Genomic DNA, 18,581 nt, shown 5'->3' with positions numbered 1-18,581 from the left:
TCCCAGCAGCTGGCCTCAGATTACTTGATTTGTGTTATGTTTGGAAATCTCCACTCTCAAAGGATGTCAGTTGGATATATCCTAAAGCCTTTTCTAGTATTGAAATTATGATGTTCATGCATGTGTATGTTTATGTGTGCAGGCACACACAGGTCATCTCTTAGAACTTTGGTTTTATTCTAGAATTTTCAGAATGAAACTTTTTCCTTTCTTCTTTGTGTTCTATTCAGAGACAGGTAGCTTGGTATGAAAACTGAGGAGACTAGTAGKGTTTGAATTATGCAAGTGCAGGTAGATCTGTGGTTAGAGTCTCACTATCTTTTCCCTTTGTTTAGGGATAATTGAGTAATTATGGGGTTTGCTGATACTTTGCTGAGCAAAATTGAATTAATGTTTCACGGAGTGTGTCTGGCATCTGAAGGAATTTTAGCTCAGTCTTTACCTTTTGTGTTTCTTTAAGGAAAAAAAACCCTAAAAGTTACCACACTGTGTTAGAGCTCCATATCCAACTGTGCTGTTTTGTCCTGGGCCATCCATGTAATCCCTTCAGCCAAAGGAATCTCCAGAGACCCATTCAAACCTAAAACACCACAGTGCATTCTGTGGTTTGGGTGGAGAGCCACGGAGGGGGTCAGAGGAAGGGAGCACCTCTCCCGTGGGGAAAGGTTGAGAGCACTGGAATTGGTCAGCCTGGAGATAAAAAGCTTCAGAGTGACTTCATTGTGGCCTTGYAGTACCTGGCAGGAAAGATGGAAAGAGACCATTTACAAGGGGTGGAGGGCCAGGACCCAGGGAATGGCTTCCACTGCCAGAGGGCAGGGTTAGACGGGATGTTGGGAAGGAATTGTTCCCTGTGAWRGTGGGGAGGCCCTGGCACAGGGTGCCCAGAGAAGCTGTGGCTGYCCCTGGATCCCTGGCAGTGTCCAAGGCCAGGYTSGACAYTGGGGCTKGKAGCACCCTGGGACAGTGAAAGGTGTCCCTGCCCAAGGGGTGGAACTAGATGAACTTTAAGATCCCTTCCCACATAAACCTATGATGATTTAAAATAAAATTATATTTTGCCATATGAAAGCAAACCCACAACATAAACTTATTAAAGAACATTATAGGGTTAATATGGGAACATACTCTGGGAAGTCCTTGAGTTCCCATGATCTCCTGGCAGTTTTAAGCACTGATGGATTAGTGCCATGGTCTCCATAAAGCTTGTTAGGAGAATGGCTCCTTGAAGGGAACGCTGTCTGCTGCTTTATTAATAACTGGGGGGTAATTACCCCTGTTAATACCATTTCTGCCCCGGGACCTCRGTGTGTGCCAGGTAATGGGGATAGAGCATGTTTCCCCTCATCCCAGACTGAGCAGTACTGGCTGAGCTGCTCCCAGGATGCTCAAGTTGCCGATGGTGACTTTATTTGCTTTCAGGGTGTGCTTTTGTGTAGCTGTGAGTGCTGAGTGCATTAGTAATTCCATATCCTTCGGGAAAGCAATGCAGCTGCCCTTTCAGCAGCAAAGAGCCAGTTGCTTTTTCAGTTTGCTGATGTCTCAAGATCAAAAAGCTGACTTGGCTTCAGTAAGGTAGCTCTTTCCAAGGATCTTCCAAGTCTCTTTGAAGGAAGTAATTTGGGAATATTATCTTCCAAGCAGCAGAAGCTTTTAATTAGCCATTGTAATTGGATTCATCTATCCTGGAAAAAAAATGAAGCTGTGACCTTTTTTGCCAGTGAGGACCCCTCTTATGGTGAGGTACATTTGGGGACACGGAGGAAGCCCGAGTTCATGAAGAAAGAGAGGGAGCTTTACAGATGAGACTGTGGTACCCTGCAGTGCCAGGAGGCTCCCGACGGTGGAGCTCGGATATTCCCGGCCGGAAGCGGTGTGGCAGCAGCTGAAAATCAATGGTGCTGAATGTCACAGTAAACAAGTTCATTTTGCAATGCAGTATTAACTCTAAATTGTGAATTAAGAATTGGGGTTTAAAACTTTCTGCATTTGACTTCAGCATGGTAAGGTAATTAATCACAAAGCAGCACTGTGTTGGGTAGTTGCATTCATTCCTGCCCGATTCCTCAGTGCGCGTTCCTTATCCAGTACCGTTACAAGTGTAGAAGGAGCTGTGCCAAAATACACAGACCCARAGATGAGACAGAAATAGCCCTGGACTGAACTGGAGTTCAGTCTGGAGAAAGAATTTAAAGAGCATTATGAACTGAGTTTTACTCTGTTCAGCCTGTTGTTAACAAGAGGAAGTAAACACAAACAGAAAGTGAGCTGATGACCTTCTCAGATGTTCGGTGGGAGCTGGGAGCACGGGCCAGCCCYGGGATCCAGCGCTGCTCCCAGGCTGGACAGTGAGGAAGCCGTGGCTGCAGTCCTTATCAGCTGTTTGTCCTTTACTGTAGGCTGAGCAAAGCAAATTGCTCAAAACTTTTCCCCCTTGTGTCTGCTGGTGCCTTTTGTTGCTGGAAAAGCCAAGCAGCCCTGAACGCAGCAGCGGCAGTGCTGGATGGACAGGCACAAACCCCAAAGCTCTGGGCACAGAGGAGATGCTGGAGAGCACAAGACCGCAGTCCTGGACGTACTCARTGCTGGGACGGAGCACATCCAAGCTCCAGGCTCGCATGTCAGGACCACCTAGTTGTAAGAGCTTCCCATAATCTCCGTGGCTCTCGGGGCCTGTCAGCCGAGTTGCCAGCCGAGGCTGCGTGCTGGGATTCGGGCAATGATCCACGGAGGGCTGGCCAGAGGCAGCAAGTCAGCTCAGGCACGGCCCCGCTGGGAACAGACCTCCGGGCTGTGCATAGGGAGGGGGAAGGTGGGGCTGCTCCACATTGCAGCATTCAGGATGTTTGCTTGTCTCCAGAAAAGAAAAAAACTTTGCTTTGTGTCATTCTTTTTGGGACAATTAATAGCCACTGAAGTCATTACTTTAAATTTGAACCACATGGGCTCAAGTTTACTGGTCTCTTTACCCACAGTTGTGCACCAGCAATATATAAAACCTTCTGGCCTCACATTGGAGCTGGAGGAGAGGTTCATGTGTGTTACTTCCTCAGAACAGTAATCAACCTGCGTTCCTATTTAATTCAAGCTTGCTTTTCCTCTTTTTTTTTTGTACTTGCCTAAGGGAGTAGGTTTTTGACTCAGGATTCCATAGGTGAGTGTGTTGTGCCACCCATGCAAAGGGCTTGAGAAGTGCCAAGACTGTTTTGTGCATCACCCGTTTAAGAGAGCATTTGTAGCAAACCTGGGTTTATTTGAACCATCTCTGGGTAGAGGAGGYTTCTCTGCACACCCTGTGGTTTGTGACTGTAGTTCTCAGAAGGTGAAGTTAACAGTGTGCTGGCTGTTGCTGTGCTGGGCAAATCTGCCCCTGATTTTTATTGTTTCTTGCTGAGTGYGGTTAAAAACTTTTAGACATCTGCACTCGAGGCCCATAAGCCAAATTTAGTGCTTGTTGCAGTAAGATAAAAGATGAGAATATTTGATTTTATCCACTGTGGATCTCCAAGTAAGCTTTTCTTTTCCAAGAAATGAAGCATGTATAAGGCTTTTTTTTGGTCATTGTTCTTTTCCTTAAAAAAAAAAAAAAGTCATGAACTCATAACTGTTATAACAATGGGAAATAATGACAGAAACGTGGCACTTGCTAAGGCACATTGTTAGTAAAGCTAATGTTAGAAATTTGGTCACTGAGTTTGGCTCTGGTCACTGTCCTGAGGTGAAGATGCATGAGGGTGGTGGCCCTTGCCCTCTGTGAGGATGGAGCTTCATTGGCTTCACTGGCGCTGGGTTGGATCGCTTGGCAGGGCTCTGCAGGTCCCAGGATAATCCATCTGTTTTGTCTGTGAATAGGCAACTCATGAAAAACTGGGTGAAAAACTGTAAGCAGGCTGACTCCTTCCTGTCTGCTGTTACACTTAATAGTTGTAAGTCATGAAGCTGAAAATCCATTTAAAAAATAAAAAAGTGAGTGTGCTAAGGAAACATGAGTTTGCTGGGCTGGTTTGGCACATTTCTCTCTGGTTAAGAATCTGATAAAAGTTACTTACTGCAGTTTCTGAGCTCTTCAAAAAATGAATTATAGCCAGGTTAGAATCTGAAAGCAGCTGAGTCATGAGGGAATACCATTTAGGAAGAAACTTTAAATAGCTTCTTACATGTTMTGGTGCTAAGCATCTTGGCTTACTCAGCGTTCCCTGAATCCATTGGGAGGGTCTTTCCAGTGGGATGTGTGTTACCATGGGAGGCTCATGACTGCAGGCAGCATCTCCAGTGCTGCCTGCRTTCCTGGAAAAACTCACCAAGGTATTTATCCAGGCAGCTCCTGTCATCTGAATGGGAGCTGAGCGTGTCCTTCACTTCAGAGCACGAAGCACAGGGCTGTAACTTTGCTCTTTCTTTACTAAGTGGTGCGTAGTAGTGTTTTTCTAGCTTGTGTTTTCAGTCAGCTCCTTGGATTGGTAGTCTRTGACAGAAATATGCATTCAGTTAAAATGGAGCAGCATTTTTAGGTGCATTAAAACATAATGCTATAAAACACTTTATGATTCTGCWTGGATTTGGCAGCTGTGTGAGGAACAAAACTATTCATGATCATTGGAGATGGCAATTTGAAGTGTTTTATTTAGTCTCCCTGTATGACAGCCCTCCCTTAAGGGAAGGGGAGCCCTGTGAAGCGCTTTCAGTGGCAGCCCATGAGGGATGTGTAGTGGGAAGAGCCAAAGTGCTGTTGGGAAATTGCAGGTTTCTCCTTCCATGCCCCCCGGATGTACAGCTGGCTGGAGCCTGCCTSGGAGCAGCTCTGCCATTATTCTCTTAATTCTTGGCAGCAGCTGCTGCTGAAGGTCTTCAGAGGAATTGTAAGCAGAGCTTTGCCATGGATTGGATACAGTTCTTTCTCTGAGAAGAGCATTAAATCAGATAAACCTCGGTGCTCAGCACCCTTAGTAAATGGCTCTTAGGGAATAATTGGACACCAGMTTCTTTTGGCAGGGGTCTTGGTTTAGGCATTTTAGCTGTCCCAGCTGATTATTCCTAATGCTTCCGCATCTCTTCATTTGTGGTGAAAATTACTTGATCCATATGTACACACACATATACACACATATATAAATGGGCAGATGAGGATTTRTATGTATGGTTATGTGAAACCCATATTCATCTTCTGGTCTCAAGAACTGTCAGAATTGCCATAGCACAGTGCTAGACTTGTAAGTCCACTTCATAAATAAAAAATTGTGGAAGGTAATTGTCGCCCAGATTTTTTCTGTATATCCTGTGTAATGAAAAGATAACTAAGTATACAAAAACCTATAATATTAGTTTTTATTATTATATAATAATGTWGTTATATAATATAACATAATTATGATGATTTATTATATAAAATATAGTAATTATTGCTATTAAAATATCAGGGGTTTTGCYGTCCTKTGTTGGTTTTGGGGTTTTKGGGTTTTGGTTTTTTCGTATTTTTCTTCTTTTTCATTTGTAATGTCATAGTTTCGAAATTTATATTTCCTTGGAAGTATTCAAAGGTATGGAGGCTTTTGGGGGAATATCTTTGCTTTTTTTATTTATTTAGTTAGTTTTAATCCTGGATATGGCTTTGCAYCAGGAAAACATCCTTGCTGTGGATTAGAAGAATGAAGTCTGTGGGTGAGAGTGCTCCACAAGGTTTAGCTTCTCTGACAAAATTCCTTTAGCTACCAAGTATCCAATAGRGCTTTTTTATTCCTTCTGGAACAAACAAATCCAGTGTTCTGGGCTGATGAGAGATAGGCAAATGGCTTCCATATTCCTTTGCTAGCTCTCCTAAAGCACCCAGCTGTCCAAAGCAGCCATTTGGTGCAGATGTGCTCCGTGGTCAGGACTAGGGAAGTGCCAAATTTGCAATCATCGTCTGTGGTAATTATATGTGATTGTGTGTCATGGGGAAATGTGTGGTTTTCCCAATGTGCTTGCTGCTCAGCTTGTAGATAAACATATGGCCATTTGAGGTGTGGCACAAAGCCATGGAAAAACAGCAGGCCCTTTTGGAATGGCCATGTTCTCAGGTTACTGTGGGATTTTTTTCCTTATTTACCAACGAGATGGTTTTTACCAGCCTTGCCCCAGAAAGGAAGTATMAAAATCCTTGGTTTCTGTGTTACTCAGTCTTATGGTGTCATGTTGTTTAATGGCTTAGGTGGAAGCTCTGATACCACAGTTAGCTATGTAGAGTTTTGTGATTTCAGTTTAGGAAGTCCAGGCTTTGCTCTGGGATGTGCAGCCATTCCTTTAAAATGTTTCCTTTCTGCACTCAGTTTGCGTGTGTGAAACATTGATTCCTGGATTCCTGGGTCAGTCTGGTTGAGCTGACACACTGTGCTTGTGAGGCCAGAGGGCTGAATTGGTGCCTCACAAAGACTCACTGCCATTCTGGGGCTGTGTCAGCTTTTTCACCTTTGCKCAGCCCCCTCTGGATGACCAGGAAGGCTTTGGAGTAGTGAGCAGTGGGGAGACACCCACAACAAGCCAGTCCCAAATAWTCCCAGATTGTCCCCTAAAAATGGATTCACATTGCGGCATAAGAGTGGAAAACCACACCTCCCCATCCCTGGCAGTGTCCAAGGCCAAGTGGGACAGGGCTTGGAGCACCCTGGGATAGTAGAAGGTGTCCCTGCCATGGTAGGGGGTGGCACTGAATGGGCTTTAAGATCCCTTCCAAACCACTCTGTGATTCTGTGTTCTGTTAGAGTATTCCATGTGTCAARCTTCACCTGAAGAACTAATGAAGTTAAAAAGCTTATTATTTTCTTCTGCTTGGTGTGTTTACAGGTGTAGTTTCTGAGTGGATATTCTATATCTGGAATGAAAGGTTTAAACTATGCTTGATAGGTAAATTTCAAGCMCTTCTCATAATGTCCTGTCACTTTTATATATTCTGGACACTTTGAAGGCCTGTGTTTACCTGTGTTAATGAAACAGTTGCACTTGGGCTGCACTTGGAGGTCACAGCATAAGGATGAAAGAAAGCGAAGCTGGTGAAGGCTGTTGAAGGTTTTTTTGGCAGGCAGGTCMCATGAGCTGGTGGCACAGCAGCATGTGAAGGACGGTAGCTGCTCGGTGTTTTGGACAAGCTGGTGAGTGCTCAGGTRATGAGAGGAGCCCCATCACCATTCAGACACCGCCTTGGCTGTGGAATCAGCTGGGGACACCTTCCCCTGCACGGCTCCTGTGGGGTTGTGTGCTCTGTTCTGCCCACAGTGCTTGATGCTGCCTGTGCCACGCTCCGTTTCTAATGTGTAGCCTGGTGCCATTTCCGAGCTGAGCTCTTTTCTGGGCTCTCAGCAGAGGGCAGCCRGAGCCGTGATCCTGCAGGGAGCTGGCCTGGCTTCTCTTGGCACCGGYGCTGCTGGAGCCAGCCGGTGCTGCCTGCGGGGAACGGGGCCGAGTGCTCATCCCGTTTGACCTGAGGGGCTGTTTCAGCTTAGCTCAAGGAGTGTCGCTTTTCAGATCTTGATTTTATAGGGTAAGAAAGCCTTTCCAAAGGATTTACTGCTCCATACTGAAGCACTGAATCCCTCAACAGATGGGAATAGCAGAACTAATGGGGGTTACTGTGTGGATAAATCAAGCCGGTGATGTGCTTTAGAACAGTGCTTGGCAAGGGGGAGATTGGAAGCAAAACAATTTGGAGGTAGCTTTATTGCAGGTGTTTGCTTTAAAGGATACCCAGAGAAGAATGGTGCCAGATGGAGCAGGAGGAGAGGGAGAATAGCAGGATGAGGTATGTCAAGGAACAGTGAGTCCTTATAATGGCTTTTGATGATAGTGCAGCATTTTAGTACATGGCATTCACAGATAAATGACTCACAGCCATRCAAAAACCCCCATAGGACAGTTTAATATTCTAGTAAAGGTTTTGTATGATCTCGTGGGTGACTTTCAAACAAATTAAACCAAAAGACACTCATAAAGAGACCCTGCCCAGCAAATATGGGTGTGATTAGAATAGACCTTAGTGATGGCTGTTGTTGTAACTCCAGTGAAATAAAACTTTGGACTGTTTAAAAAAAAAGAAAAATGTCTGTATTATATGGAAGATAAATGCATATTAACTTTTATAGAGCTTGGAAAGTGTTGTGAGGTCTGCTGAGGCAGCACTTCCCTGTAAACTACAGCTGTATTAAATTGGCACCACTGCAGTTTCATGCTTGGCTTTWATCCTGACAGCAGAATTGTGCCCCATTTGGTCTGCTGGGATGCAGCTAATCTGAGTGGTTTGGAGCACTCAGCTGGCAGGAATCTCTTCACTTTTGTGTGTGTGTGTTTATTTACTGATTTTTGGTGTAGCACCCTGACCGTGCTTGCAGAGCTGGGCGAGTGCCTGTGGCCAAGGCAGCAGTGCCTGCCCAGGCCAGACAAAGAATGAAGGGCACCGGTGCCAAGGCAGATGGAGGTGAACAGGCAGGAAATCACAGCACAGGAGCCAGCTGGCTGCAATCACAGTTGTTACCAGTCAGGAAGGCAGCAGTGTGAGGGGCAGAGGGACAGCTCCGTGGGATTGGGAAATGCTCAATATGTGCTGCTGCCACTCAGACACCGCAGGAGACATCACTTGGATGTCCTGCCCTTCCTCAGCAGACAAAGACACAGCAAATGCCATGAATAAAGGTGGTTCTGCCTTGGTTCTTTCTGGCAGCTCCTGTTAGATGTGCTGGGATGGGGATTGGTCTCATCCTGGAATTTTTCCAGAGGTACATTTTTTTTCAGGGAAGAGATGTGGCACGTATATATTTTTTTCCTTTATTCTTTTAATATGAGTAAAATTGCAAGCCAAGTATGTGTTTTCTGTCCAGAGAGGCCTCTTCATGTTTACCTAGAATCAYAAARTCATGGAGGGGTTTAGTTTGGAAGGGAGCTTAAAATCATCTCGTTCAACCTCCTATGGGCACGAACACCTTCCACTATCCCAGGTTGTTCCATGCCCTAATGTCCAGCCTGGCCTTGGACACTGCCAGGGATCCAGGGGCAGCCACAGCTTCTCTGGGCACTCTGTGCCAGGTCCTCCCCACCCTCACAGGGAGGAATTGCTTCCCTAATATCTAACCTCTTAAAGTTTGAAGCMATTTCCCTTCTYCTGTCCCTYTATCCCTTGTCCAGAGTCSCTCTCCAGCTCCCTTGGAAGCACTGGAAGGCTGCTATAAGGTCTTTCCAAAGCCTTTTCTTCTCCAGCCTGAAGAGCCTCTTTCTGAAAAAATACATTATTTCTTGGTCCACCAACATTTGATCTGGGAATTTTTGTTCCCTTTTTATTACTAAGAACAATTAAATGCTAGATCAAAATCAAAGGTAAAAGGCTTTATGTGCCTATAAATGTTTAAGACACATAAGTGTCGATAACACTGGAGTGAAATTCAAGTTACTAGATTTGAAATCATAGATTTCAGTGCTGGAGATATAATTCTCTACCATATCTTTCTGTTCAATGTTTTTTGGTTCTTTTTTTTACTACCATATATCTTTTGATAACTCTGTGTTTTCTTCCTATTTCATTCTAGAAATTGGTCCAGTGACAATAACCACAGATCCCAAGAAATTTCAGTTTGAACTTAGGGAACTTTATGTTCAGGTGAGTAAACTTGTTTCTTGCATGGTTCTAGCAAAGACTGTTTTCCTCACGCTCATCTTGTCCCCTGTGCTGATATTCCTGCTCCAAACATTTATGAGGATGAGGATCACTTACTTCTGTCATTTTGGGTGCACAGACTGTCATCTTCCCGCTCATCCTAATTTAGGATTATGATTCATTCCTTTGTCCTAGTTTACATCATTGTGTGGAGACACAGCTTGATAATGCAAGAAGGAACAGTTAGGTAATGCTGACGTTTAGTTGACATTTTAATTTGTCCTGCCACTTGTCCACAGACACTTTTGTGGACTTTTCCTGTGTTCTGGAAATGATATTCTATGAGCACCATTCAAACTAAAGGGCTGTAAGACTCATTAAGTTTTCCTTAGGGTACTGCCTTCCCTGCCATGCATTACTTGGCACTTACTGATTCAAAGGCTTAGAATCACAGAATATCCTGAGCTGGAAGGGAAGGGGCCCACAGGGAACACGGAGTCCAACCCTGTCCCTGCACAGACCCCCCAACAATCCCACCCTGTGCATCCCTGGCAGCGCTGTCCAAACGCTCCTGGAGCTCTGGCAGCCTCGGGGCCGGGACCATTCCCTGGGGAGCCTGGGCAGTGCCAGCACCCTCTGGGGAAGAACCTTTCCCTGATCTCCAATGTGAATCTCCCCTGACACAGCTTGAGCCATTCCCTCTGGTGATAGAAAGAAAAGGGGAAATACTGGATTGGAGTTATCCTTACTGTCAGAGAATATGTTCCTTTGTCTTTTCTTTGACCGAGTAAAACACTTCTGTCAGGTGGAGAACTTTGCTGGAGACAGTAGTAAAAGACAGGCTCTCCCTCAGAAACTGGCACGTGGTGTAATCCCTGTAAAAACAGATTGCTCCGAGATTACTTTGAAAGTTGGCAGAAGGTTTGAAATCCAGGGAAATCAATAGCTATGGCAGTTTTCTCCTTCATGGGGAAATTGAAGCTTCAAAACTCCATCCAGTTTTCATGCTTTATTTCTTCAACAGTTATACTGGGCAATAATTGCAGCTGTTTCCAAGAGGTAGATGATTCAGATKAAGCTTTTGGGAATTTCAGACTCTTTGTTTCTAATCAAGTTGTTTAAAAGTTTCTGTCGAATGATTTTTAGATTTTGTTTTTTAAAGCTGATTGATTGCATATTTTGTAATTACTTTCAATATGTGCTCATTGTGCTAAATGAAGACTGTCACTGACGTTCATCCATTGCATTGGTGAAGGGCCAAAATATAAATCAAAAAATGATTTGAGCAGGACTGATAGATCATTTTGCAGTAGAGAAAATGTGAACACTTCCTAGAGGTTTGTTATCAATATTTTTCCTAGAAAGACAGATAGAAGTGCAAGAGTGAATGTTGTGGAGGTAGGGTTAGTTTGGAGCTGAGTTCATTTGGGGAAAGGGCACGGACCAAATATTCTCATTAATGAACAAAGCTGACATTAAAGTGAAGATGAATAATTTCAAGACATCATATGTGTAAAGCATATTATATCAAAATATGCTCAACTTGTCCTCCCTGAGCATCAGGGTTAGCTCAGCTGTTGTTTTCCATTCATCTGTCACAGAATAACTGGAGGATCTTTGGCTGGTATTTGCCATCAGGTAAAAATGGGGCTGTGTACATTTCACTGCAGAAAGTGGGCCCTGTTCTTTTACTTTCAGAGTGATAAGGGATATATTCCTTGGATACAGGATCAATTTAGGACATATTCCTTGGATGCAGGATCTGCATAGGAGGTATCACCTATAATTAACTGTGAATCTTTCTTATGGACACAGCATGGTAAGAATGTGGACTTGGGCAGCAGACTCCTTAGTGTCTTTTTTTTTTTTTTTTTTTTTTTTTTTTTTTTTTTTTTTTTTTTTTTTTTTTTTTTTTTTTTTTTTTTTTTTTTTATATTTTTTGTGTATTTCTGTGGGCTTGTTCAAATTGAAGGGAAAATGAGGCTTCCTGAGCTTCAGTCACCTCAGCTTTTCCAGAAAGCTTCCCAAGGTGGTTGTATTGAATTTCACTTTGGAGAGAAAGACAGGAAATACTAAATGGAAATTTTTCTACTTTTTTTTTTTTTTTTTTTTTTTAAGTAAAGGCAATACTATATGTTAAATGTTAGGAAGCAATTTTTCGTGTGAGGGTGTGAGGCCCTGGCACAGGGTGCCCAGAGAAGTTGTGGCTGCCCCTGGATCCCTGGCAGTGTCCAAGGCCAGACTGGACATTGGGGCTTGGAGCAGCCTGGGATGGTGGAAAGTGACCATGTCCATGGCATGGGGTGGCACTGGATGGTCTTTAAAGTCCCCTCTTACCCAAACCATTCCGTGATGATGATGTTTTGTTGTTTTACCAGCTGTCTTTTGAGAGTATTACTCTACATTATAGAATAAAAAAGTCCACCCTTGTTCTCAGAAAAACTATTTAGCTCGGTAGTGCTTTTGTGTTCTGTGTAGAAAGCAGATGCTGCCATATAGAATATTATGAGATGATAATCAAGTTGATTTGAAGTGGGAATAGAAATTTTCCCATTCCAAGTAGATGTCCGTAGAAATGAGCTGTTATTTTGGCTTTGCCCACAAAATAAAGCTTTACGTGGAAGAATCTTTTGCTGAAAGAAGTGGGATATACTGATATACTGATGTGTCCCACTGSACTGTGTAGGCATTGTCAAGATAGAGTTCTGATGTGTGTCAAAAATGCTTTTGGAGAATTCTCTCTTGAATTTCAGCTTGTCTGGAGTCTACCACTTGCTTTTCCCCTAGAAGTAAGGCTACATTTAGGAGAACTGACATTTAAACAGTGGTTCTTATATGACTTACAGAAAGAACTGTGACCACATACTTATTATTTAACATAGATGAGAAACTTATTGATGTTCTTGCTTTGAAATTGGACTAAGGATACTGATGTAGATTAAAATTGTTCCCATTGTGAACATTTCACTGAGGACAAACAAAGTTTTTAAGTATGAAGGACTGAGAGGCAAGTTTTTCTCTATGAATATTTAATCTCAAAACATAATTTTTGATGGCATCTTAAGAATTAAAATTCAATGCAGCAACCGCACTTCTTTTGCTGCCTTATTTTGCAGCATGTAGATTTGTATGTACATATGTGTGAAGACATGTTGATTGTAAAAATAAAAGAGATCAATTTTATATTTAATATTGAATGTGCAGCGATCTGTTATAGATGACAGGCAGGTTATACAGATTGTATCAGCTCTTTGGAAAGTTCTGTATTCAATATGCCAAGTTAATTTTTATGTTAAACAAGGTTTTATTTAAACAATATTTTCCCCAAATCCTTAATTCAGGGRGAGAAATGAATCCTTTCCTATGAAGATAAAGTCATACTTGGAGGCCTTTTGATTGAACACATGGCTTGATAAAGCTCCAGCTGCACACCTGCTGCAGTGCAGAGCTGTGGGAATGCAGCACTGTGCCCTTTGCTGAGCTCTCTGTCCCAGGGTGGAGTCCAGGGCAGGTTCTTGTTGTTCCTGTGTGCAGAGGTGCTCCTGGAGCTCGGCACTGCTTGTCTGGGATCATTTCCCACCTCTCTGTGGCTCTGACCTCTGTGACTGCTGCGTGCTACTGGAGCAGGGGAATGGCCAGCCAGGAAGGGAGCGTGTGAGTGTGGGAAACAGGACTGTCACAGGAGCTGGAGCTGAGCACAACATGGATGAGAGTGACTGTGACACCAGCCAACACCAGAGCTCTTCTTTTGAATTCATTTTTCCTTTGAAATTGCTACAGTTGCTGCTTGTGAGTGTGTGACAGCACTCTGCAGAAGCCATAAAATCCTTAGGGTGGAAAAGGTGAATAAATGATCAGAGGCTGAGAAAGTATCTGTCTTGAATGTCCCAAACAAAGTAACTTATTTGGTTTGTTCCTTTTTCTTAGGAAAACCCCAAACTTTGTTTTTCTTCTACTTGTGTACAGGGTGGTGGAGACTGTCCAGAGATGAGCATTGGGGCAATAAAGATTGCTCTAGAAATTTCCCTGCCTGGCTCTTTCATCTATGTATTTACTGATGCCCGATCCAAGGATTACAGACTGACCCATGAAGTGCTTCAACTCATCCAGCAGAAACAGTCACAGGTACTGAGGGGATTTGCATTCCCAGCTGGGTTGTGTGTTTAATGCTCTATTTTCTCAGTGACAAAGAGTTAAATTGTCCTGTGTGAGACTAGGTGAAGTCTTTTTATTGAAAGGACCATAATAATACTGCATTCTGAGAACTTCTTTTAATAGAGTTAACTGATCTGGTTAAGGAAAAACTTAGTGGAATATTCCTTTTATTATTGTGAATTAAACAATGCAACCGAATCTTCTACCAGTATACCTATTTTTGACCAATTTACCACTTACATGGATTTTCTTATATTTTTCTGAAAGAAGTGTTGTGTGAATGACAGGACTGATGGATTTCTGGAGGGATTTGTGTCTGTTCCTTCTGCATTGCTTTTCCTGTCAGTACTGAGTGCAATGACTCTGTCCATGCAAAGTAACAAAGTAACAAACCCATCCTGAGGGACACATTCTTCTGTTATCTTGCCTTAAGGCTGCCTTGGCAATGTTCTCCTCACCTGTGCACCACGTGTCCAATGATTCACTGATTTTCCTTTAATCCAGGTGGTGTTTGTGCTGACTGGAGACTGTGATGACAGGGATCATATTGGGTACAAGGTCTATGAAGAAATTGCCTCAACAAGTTCTGGTCAAGTTTTTCACTTGGACAAAAAACAAGTTAATGAGGTAACTTTGCATGAGTTTTGCAACAGATAGAGAAAACAAGGCAAGAGTTATACTTTAAATCTTTAAGGGACCTGATGGTGGGTTAGAGAGCAGAAAGGGAAATTCCAAATATTCTGGTTTTGGTATATGGACTCTACCACCTTTACTTTCCTTCCTTTCTCTGCTATATCAGATGCAGTTCTGCGACTTCTATTGACATTAGGGAAGTGTGAAGTGCCACATCTCACCAGAACCTCCCCAAGCTCCCTCTGCCTGTGCCACAAGGCTTCCAGGAGAAGAGCCTTTATAAAAAAAGAGCAGTTCTGGGCTTTGAGTAGCCCGGTGGCTTTTCTGATCAGAACAAGAACACAGTATCAGCTTTAAACAAACATTTTCTGAGCGAGCAAAGGGCTGCTACTTAGCCTGGGCAAAAATGTTCCCCACAGTGGCTAAGATGGTGTGAGCTCTCTGGTTTCCATTGTTCACAGAGTCATGCAAGTAGCTTTCTAATTGAGGTTATCCCTGCAATACTTCTGCCACCTCTGCTGCCCTCCTTGTGACTGTGGTTGCTGACCCACAGCCATGAGTGACTGTTTCCTTTGGGAGCTCCGGTGAGTCTCAGACAGCAATGAAACTTAAGAAGTGCGTGAGAAAACTATTTGGAGAGAGGTGAAATCACATGGTATTTATCTGGAGAGCTGGAATTGTTTATAGATGTTGTAAACATTCCTCTTTGAATTCCCAGTGTAGGCAATAACTAGCTGAGATTTTAAAATAAAAATTTACTTTGGTTTTTTTCCTTCTTCTTGCTATCCTAAAATTTAGACAATGATAAATTGCATTTTTCTACAGCTGTTGCCTAGAAAAATTGAAGTTCCCACTGGGAATGACAGAAGCTATTGTCAGTGATGTGAAGGTGGTCAAAAGGAGAAACTTCCCAGGAGATTTATCCTTCAAAAGTTAGATAGGTTAAAATTTGGGGGAAATAAATTACCTCTTTGTTTTGTTCAGATCTTGGCCTGCATTTTGCTATTGTGTATGAAGTGTAAAACTCCTCTGTGACACTCCATGAAATCCCTTTATACAGAAGGAACGAGATGGTCTTTGAGGGCCCTTCCAACCCAACCCAACCCATCCTGCAACCCTCTGATACTGCCAGTGGGGAATGATCTTTGCCAGGACTGGAGTTTGAGGAAAAGTTTTTTATTGTTGTGGTTTTGTTTTCTGCTGCTTTTGGGAGGAAGAAGTGAGCAGAAAAAGCCATCTTGTGGGTGCTAGACAGCTCTGTGTTCTGAGTGGAGCTGGCACAAGCTGCTTTCCTGGCTGCCTGCTGCTGCTTTATGCAGTTCTTGGCACTTCCCCATTTCTGGGAACACCAGATGCTGCCCAAAATCATAGACTGTCTTGGAATTTTGGGCAAAGTTTTAAACAGGAGGTTTCAGTAGCCACTTTTACCTCGTTCCAGCTTCATCTTAATATTTTTTTTGGAGCAAATAATCATAGAATTGAAGAGTCATAAAATGTCCTGGGTTGCAAGGTATCTTGAAGATCACCTATCCCAGGGTGCTCCAAGCCCTGTCCAACCTGGCCTTGGACACTTCCAGGGGCAGCCACAGCTGCTCTGGGCACCCTGTGCCAGGGCCTCACCTCTGCACAAGCACACATGGTGATATCGGTAGGGGACATTTTTGTAGGGTTTTTTTGAGAGGGAAGTTAAAAAAACGCCTACGACCACTGGAAAGAGGTGCTTGTGCAGTGTAAGAGTGCTTAACGTGGAAAAAAATCAAACCATAAATCACTTTCAGAAGTCTTCCACAGTAACTGCTGAATAATTTATGTTGAAGCCAAACCCAAAAGACTCTGCAATTTTAGTGATTATTGATCTTACATAAATCTGTGTCTGAGCCAAGTGACTGTGCAAATGAGTTGACCAAATGCTGCCATCCCCAATAAAACCTTCACTGTGGTTTCAGTTCTGGATCAGCATTGATTCCAAGAAGCACTTCCACCAGTGGAAGTTTGCACCAGTGGGTGGGTGCAAACAAACAGGACATCTAGCAGAGATCTGATCAGCTGTTTATGGGATAGCCCTCAGGCAGGATTCAGCAGCAATCAAACAAGCAATCAAACTTGCCCTCTTTTCCTCTGAGGAGTCAATGAAGTGTGAAGAATGCAGTCTATAAATGCTGAAGCACACTCACCGTTGTGGGCCCAGAGACAGCCAGTGCTGCGCTGGGGATTAGGGAGCAGCTACAAAGTCCTTGGCCGAGTACCCTGCCAAAACAATGGCTTGTTTTGTTAAAACATTTTGATTATTCTGCCCCCAAAAACCCAAACAAAGTTATTTTTAGTGTATAAAGTTTCAAACTATTCCTCTTGCTCTTGCCCTTTGAGCATTTAGTGCAGAATGAAGCAATATTCTGAGTTAGATACAAGGAAACACAGCAAAACAGTACTTGATACACATCCAATACTTGTGTACTGAGAAGACTCTGAAAACTCCATGCTTTTTTTTTCTGACTTCTGAAAAACATGTTCTGATTTCAAATAGTACAGTTAACCTGGGCGGAATTACTGGTGATTGACAAAGTTGTGTTTGGTTCAGTCCACCAAAGCATGAAGTACACAAATATCTCCATTTATCTGCTGAAGGTAGCTCACCTAAGAGTTTGGGACGAAGGTCCCATTTTGGCAAATTTACTGCATGAGATAAAAGAGAGTATTTATCCAGTTACATTATCAAGGCTCCATCCCTGGGAGTGTTCAAAGCCCTTGTTGGGGCTCTGAACAACCCAGACTATTTGCCTATGTCAGGGGGATGAGACAAGATGTGCTTTAATGTCCCTTCCAACACAAACCATTATAGGATTATTTCTGAAACTTTGTCCCCATGTCTTGGAAAGGTTACTGTGTGTGTTTTATCAAAGCACTGAAGTCCTGGTCTTGAAAAGTGTTGCTTTTGGGTGAGATTTCTCTGGTTGCTTTTGTAGACTCAGGGCCTAATTTGCAATCATTACTTGAAATTTAAATGAATCACAGACTATCCTGAGCTGGAGCAGACATGCAAGGATTGACTTCTCCTCCTGGCCCTGCATGGAACCCACGACAATCCCACCCTGTGCATCCCTGGCAGCGCTGTCCAAACGCTCCTGGAGCTCTGGCAGCCTCGGGGCCGGGACCATTCCCTGGGGAGTCTGGGCAGTGCCAGCACCCTCCAGGGGCAGAAGAACCTTTCCCTGATCTCCAACACAAACCTCCCTGACACAGTTCAAGCCGTTCGTTCAGGTTCTATTCTCAAGGCATCGAATATATGCATCGAACATGGGTTAAATTCCCTGCTAGGAGCAGTTCTGTATTTTCATAACTGTATCCAATTTCCAGAAGGTACTAATTTTGACTTGAACTGAARTTATATTGCACCACACCTAATTATCCTTCTGTAAGGAAATTCCTGTAAATGGTTGTGATGCCCAAAGGGTTGTACTGGTGCCAGAGCGGGTGTTGAGATGAACTGTGATGATCAGCAGAGTGTGAATGTGGTGCTGTGGAAAATAGTGGAGATTTATTAGTCACTGGTGGTTCAGGTCGTGTCTCCAGGTCATTTTGATTGTTTGTGGCAAAAATGAGTAATTTCTGTGTCTGATGAGCTGGATTGATCAGTGTGGATAGAGCTGGGAGTTCATAAGGACTGAACTGGTGAATGGTCTTTTTCCATTTCTTATAGTGTTGAAGCACTTGATTTTTCTAATTTTAAACTTCCTGTAAGAAGAGAATTTTTTCCTTAGACTGCTTAAAGAGGTATCTTTCTTCCTGATTCTTAAAATAAATAGAAATGGATCTTCCATGTGCAGAACTTTGATTTGACGGGAGGAGAACTGAGAATGATGTGGAGACACAGTGTTGGCTTTGATGGAAGAACAGGGTGTTGTTGAGTGACTTAAATGGTAGATGAGAGTAGATGGGGGAAAAAAGAGAGTTTGGAATTGGGTGAGAAGCCAATTGGGTGAGAAGCTCATTCACAGGATGAGCAGGATGCTGTGGATGAGGTGAGATCGAGAGGGGACTGAAGAAAAGACTGGTGACAGAACATTTAGAAGGGATGGTGCGAAAGGGGTCATTGTGGGGAAGGTGCTGAAGGTAAGATATCTGTAAGATCATGAGGTATGGGCTGGTGTTCTTCACACTTATGAGTGCTCTGCTGTGAACA

The 18,581-nt window shown here is 43.3% G+C and overlaps 1 protein-coding gene across 1 annotated transcript in view; it reads left to right on the top strand.

Annotated features, from left to right (window-relative positions):
- Nucleotides 1-18,581, top strand: part of HMCN1 (hemicentin 1) — a 170,970-nt gene that overhangs the window by 20,724 nt on the left and 131,665 nt on the right. Inside the window, exons 2-4 of the mRNA XM_057380547.1 lie at nucleotides 9,546-9,616; nucleotides 13,580-13,738; nucleotides 14,273-14,395. Of these exons, the coding sequence (XP_057236530.1) occupies nucleotides 9,546-9,616; nucleotides 13,580-13,738; nucleotides 14,273-14,395 (353 nt within the window). The remainder of the gene's footprint in view (nucleotides 1-9,545; nucleotides 9,617-13,579; nucleotides 13,739-14,272; nucleotides 14,396-18,581) is intronic.

Source organism: Malurus melanocephalus, unplaced genomic scaffold (assembly GCF_030028575.1).
Source record: "Malurus melanocephalus ecotype Western Australia unplaced genomic scaffold, MMel_1.1 scaffold_459, whole genome shotgun sequence".
In the NCBI taxonomy this organism is placed as follows: domain Eukaryota; kingdom Metazoa; phylum Chordata; class Aves; order Passeriformes; family Maluridae; genus Malurus; species Malurus melanocephalus.
The sequence above is the reverse complement of the archived record's forward strand: the minus strand, read 5'-3'. Positions and strand labels throughout refer to the sequence as shown.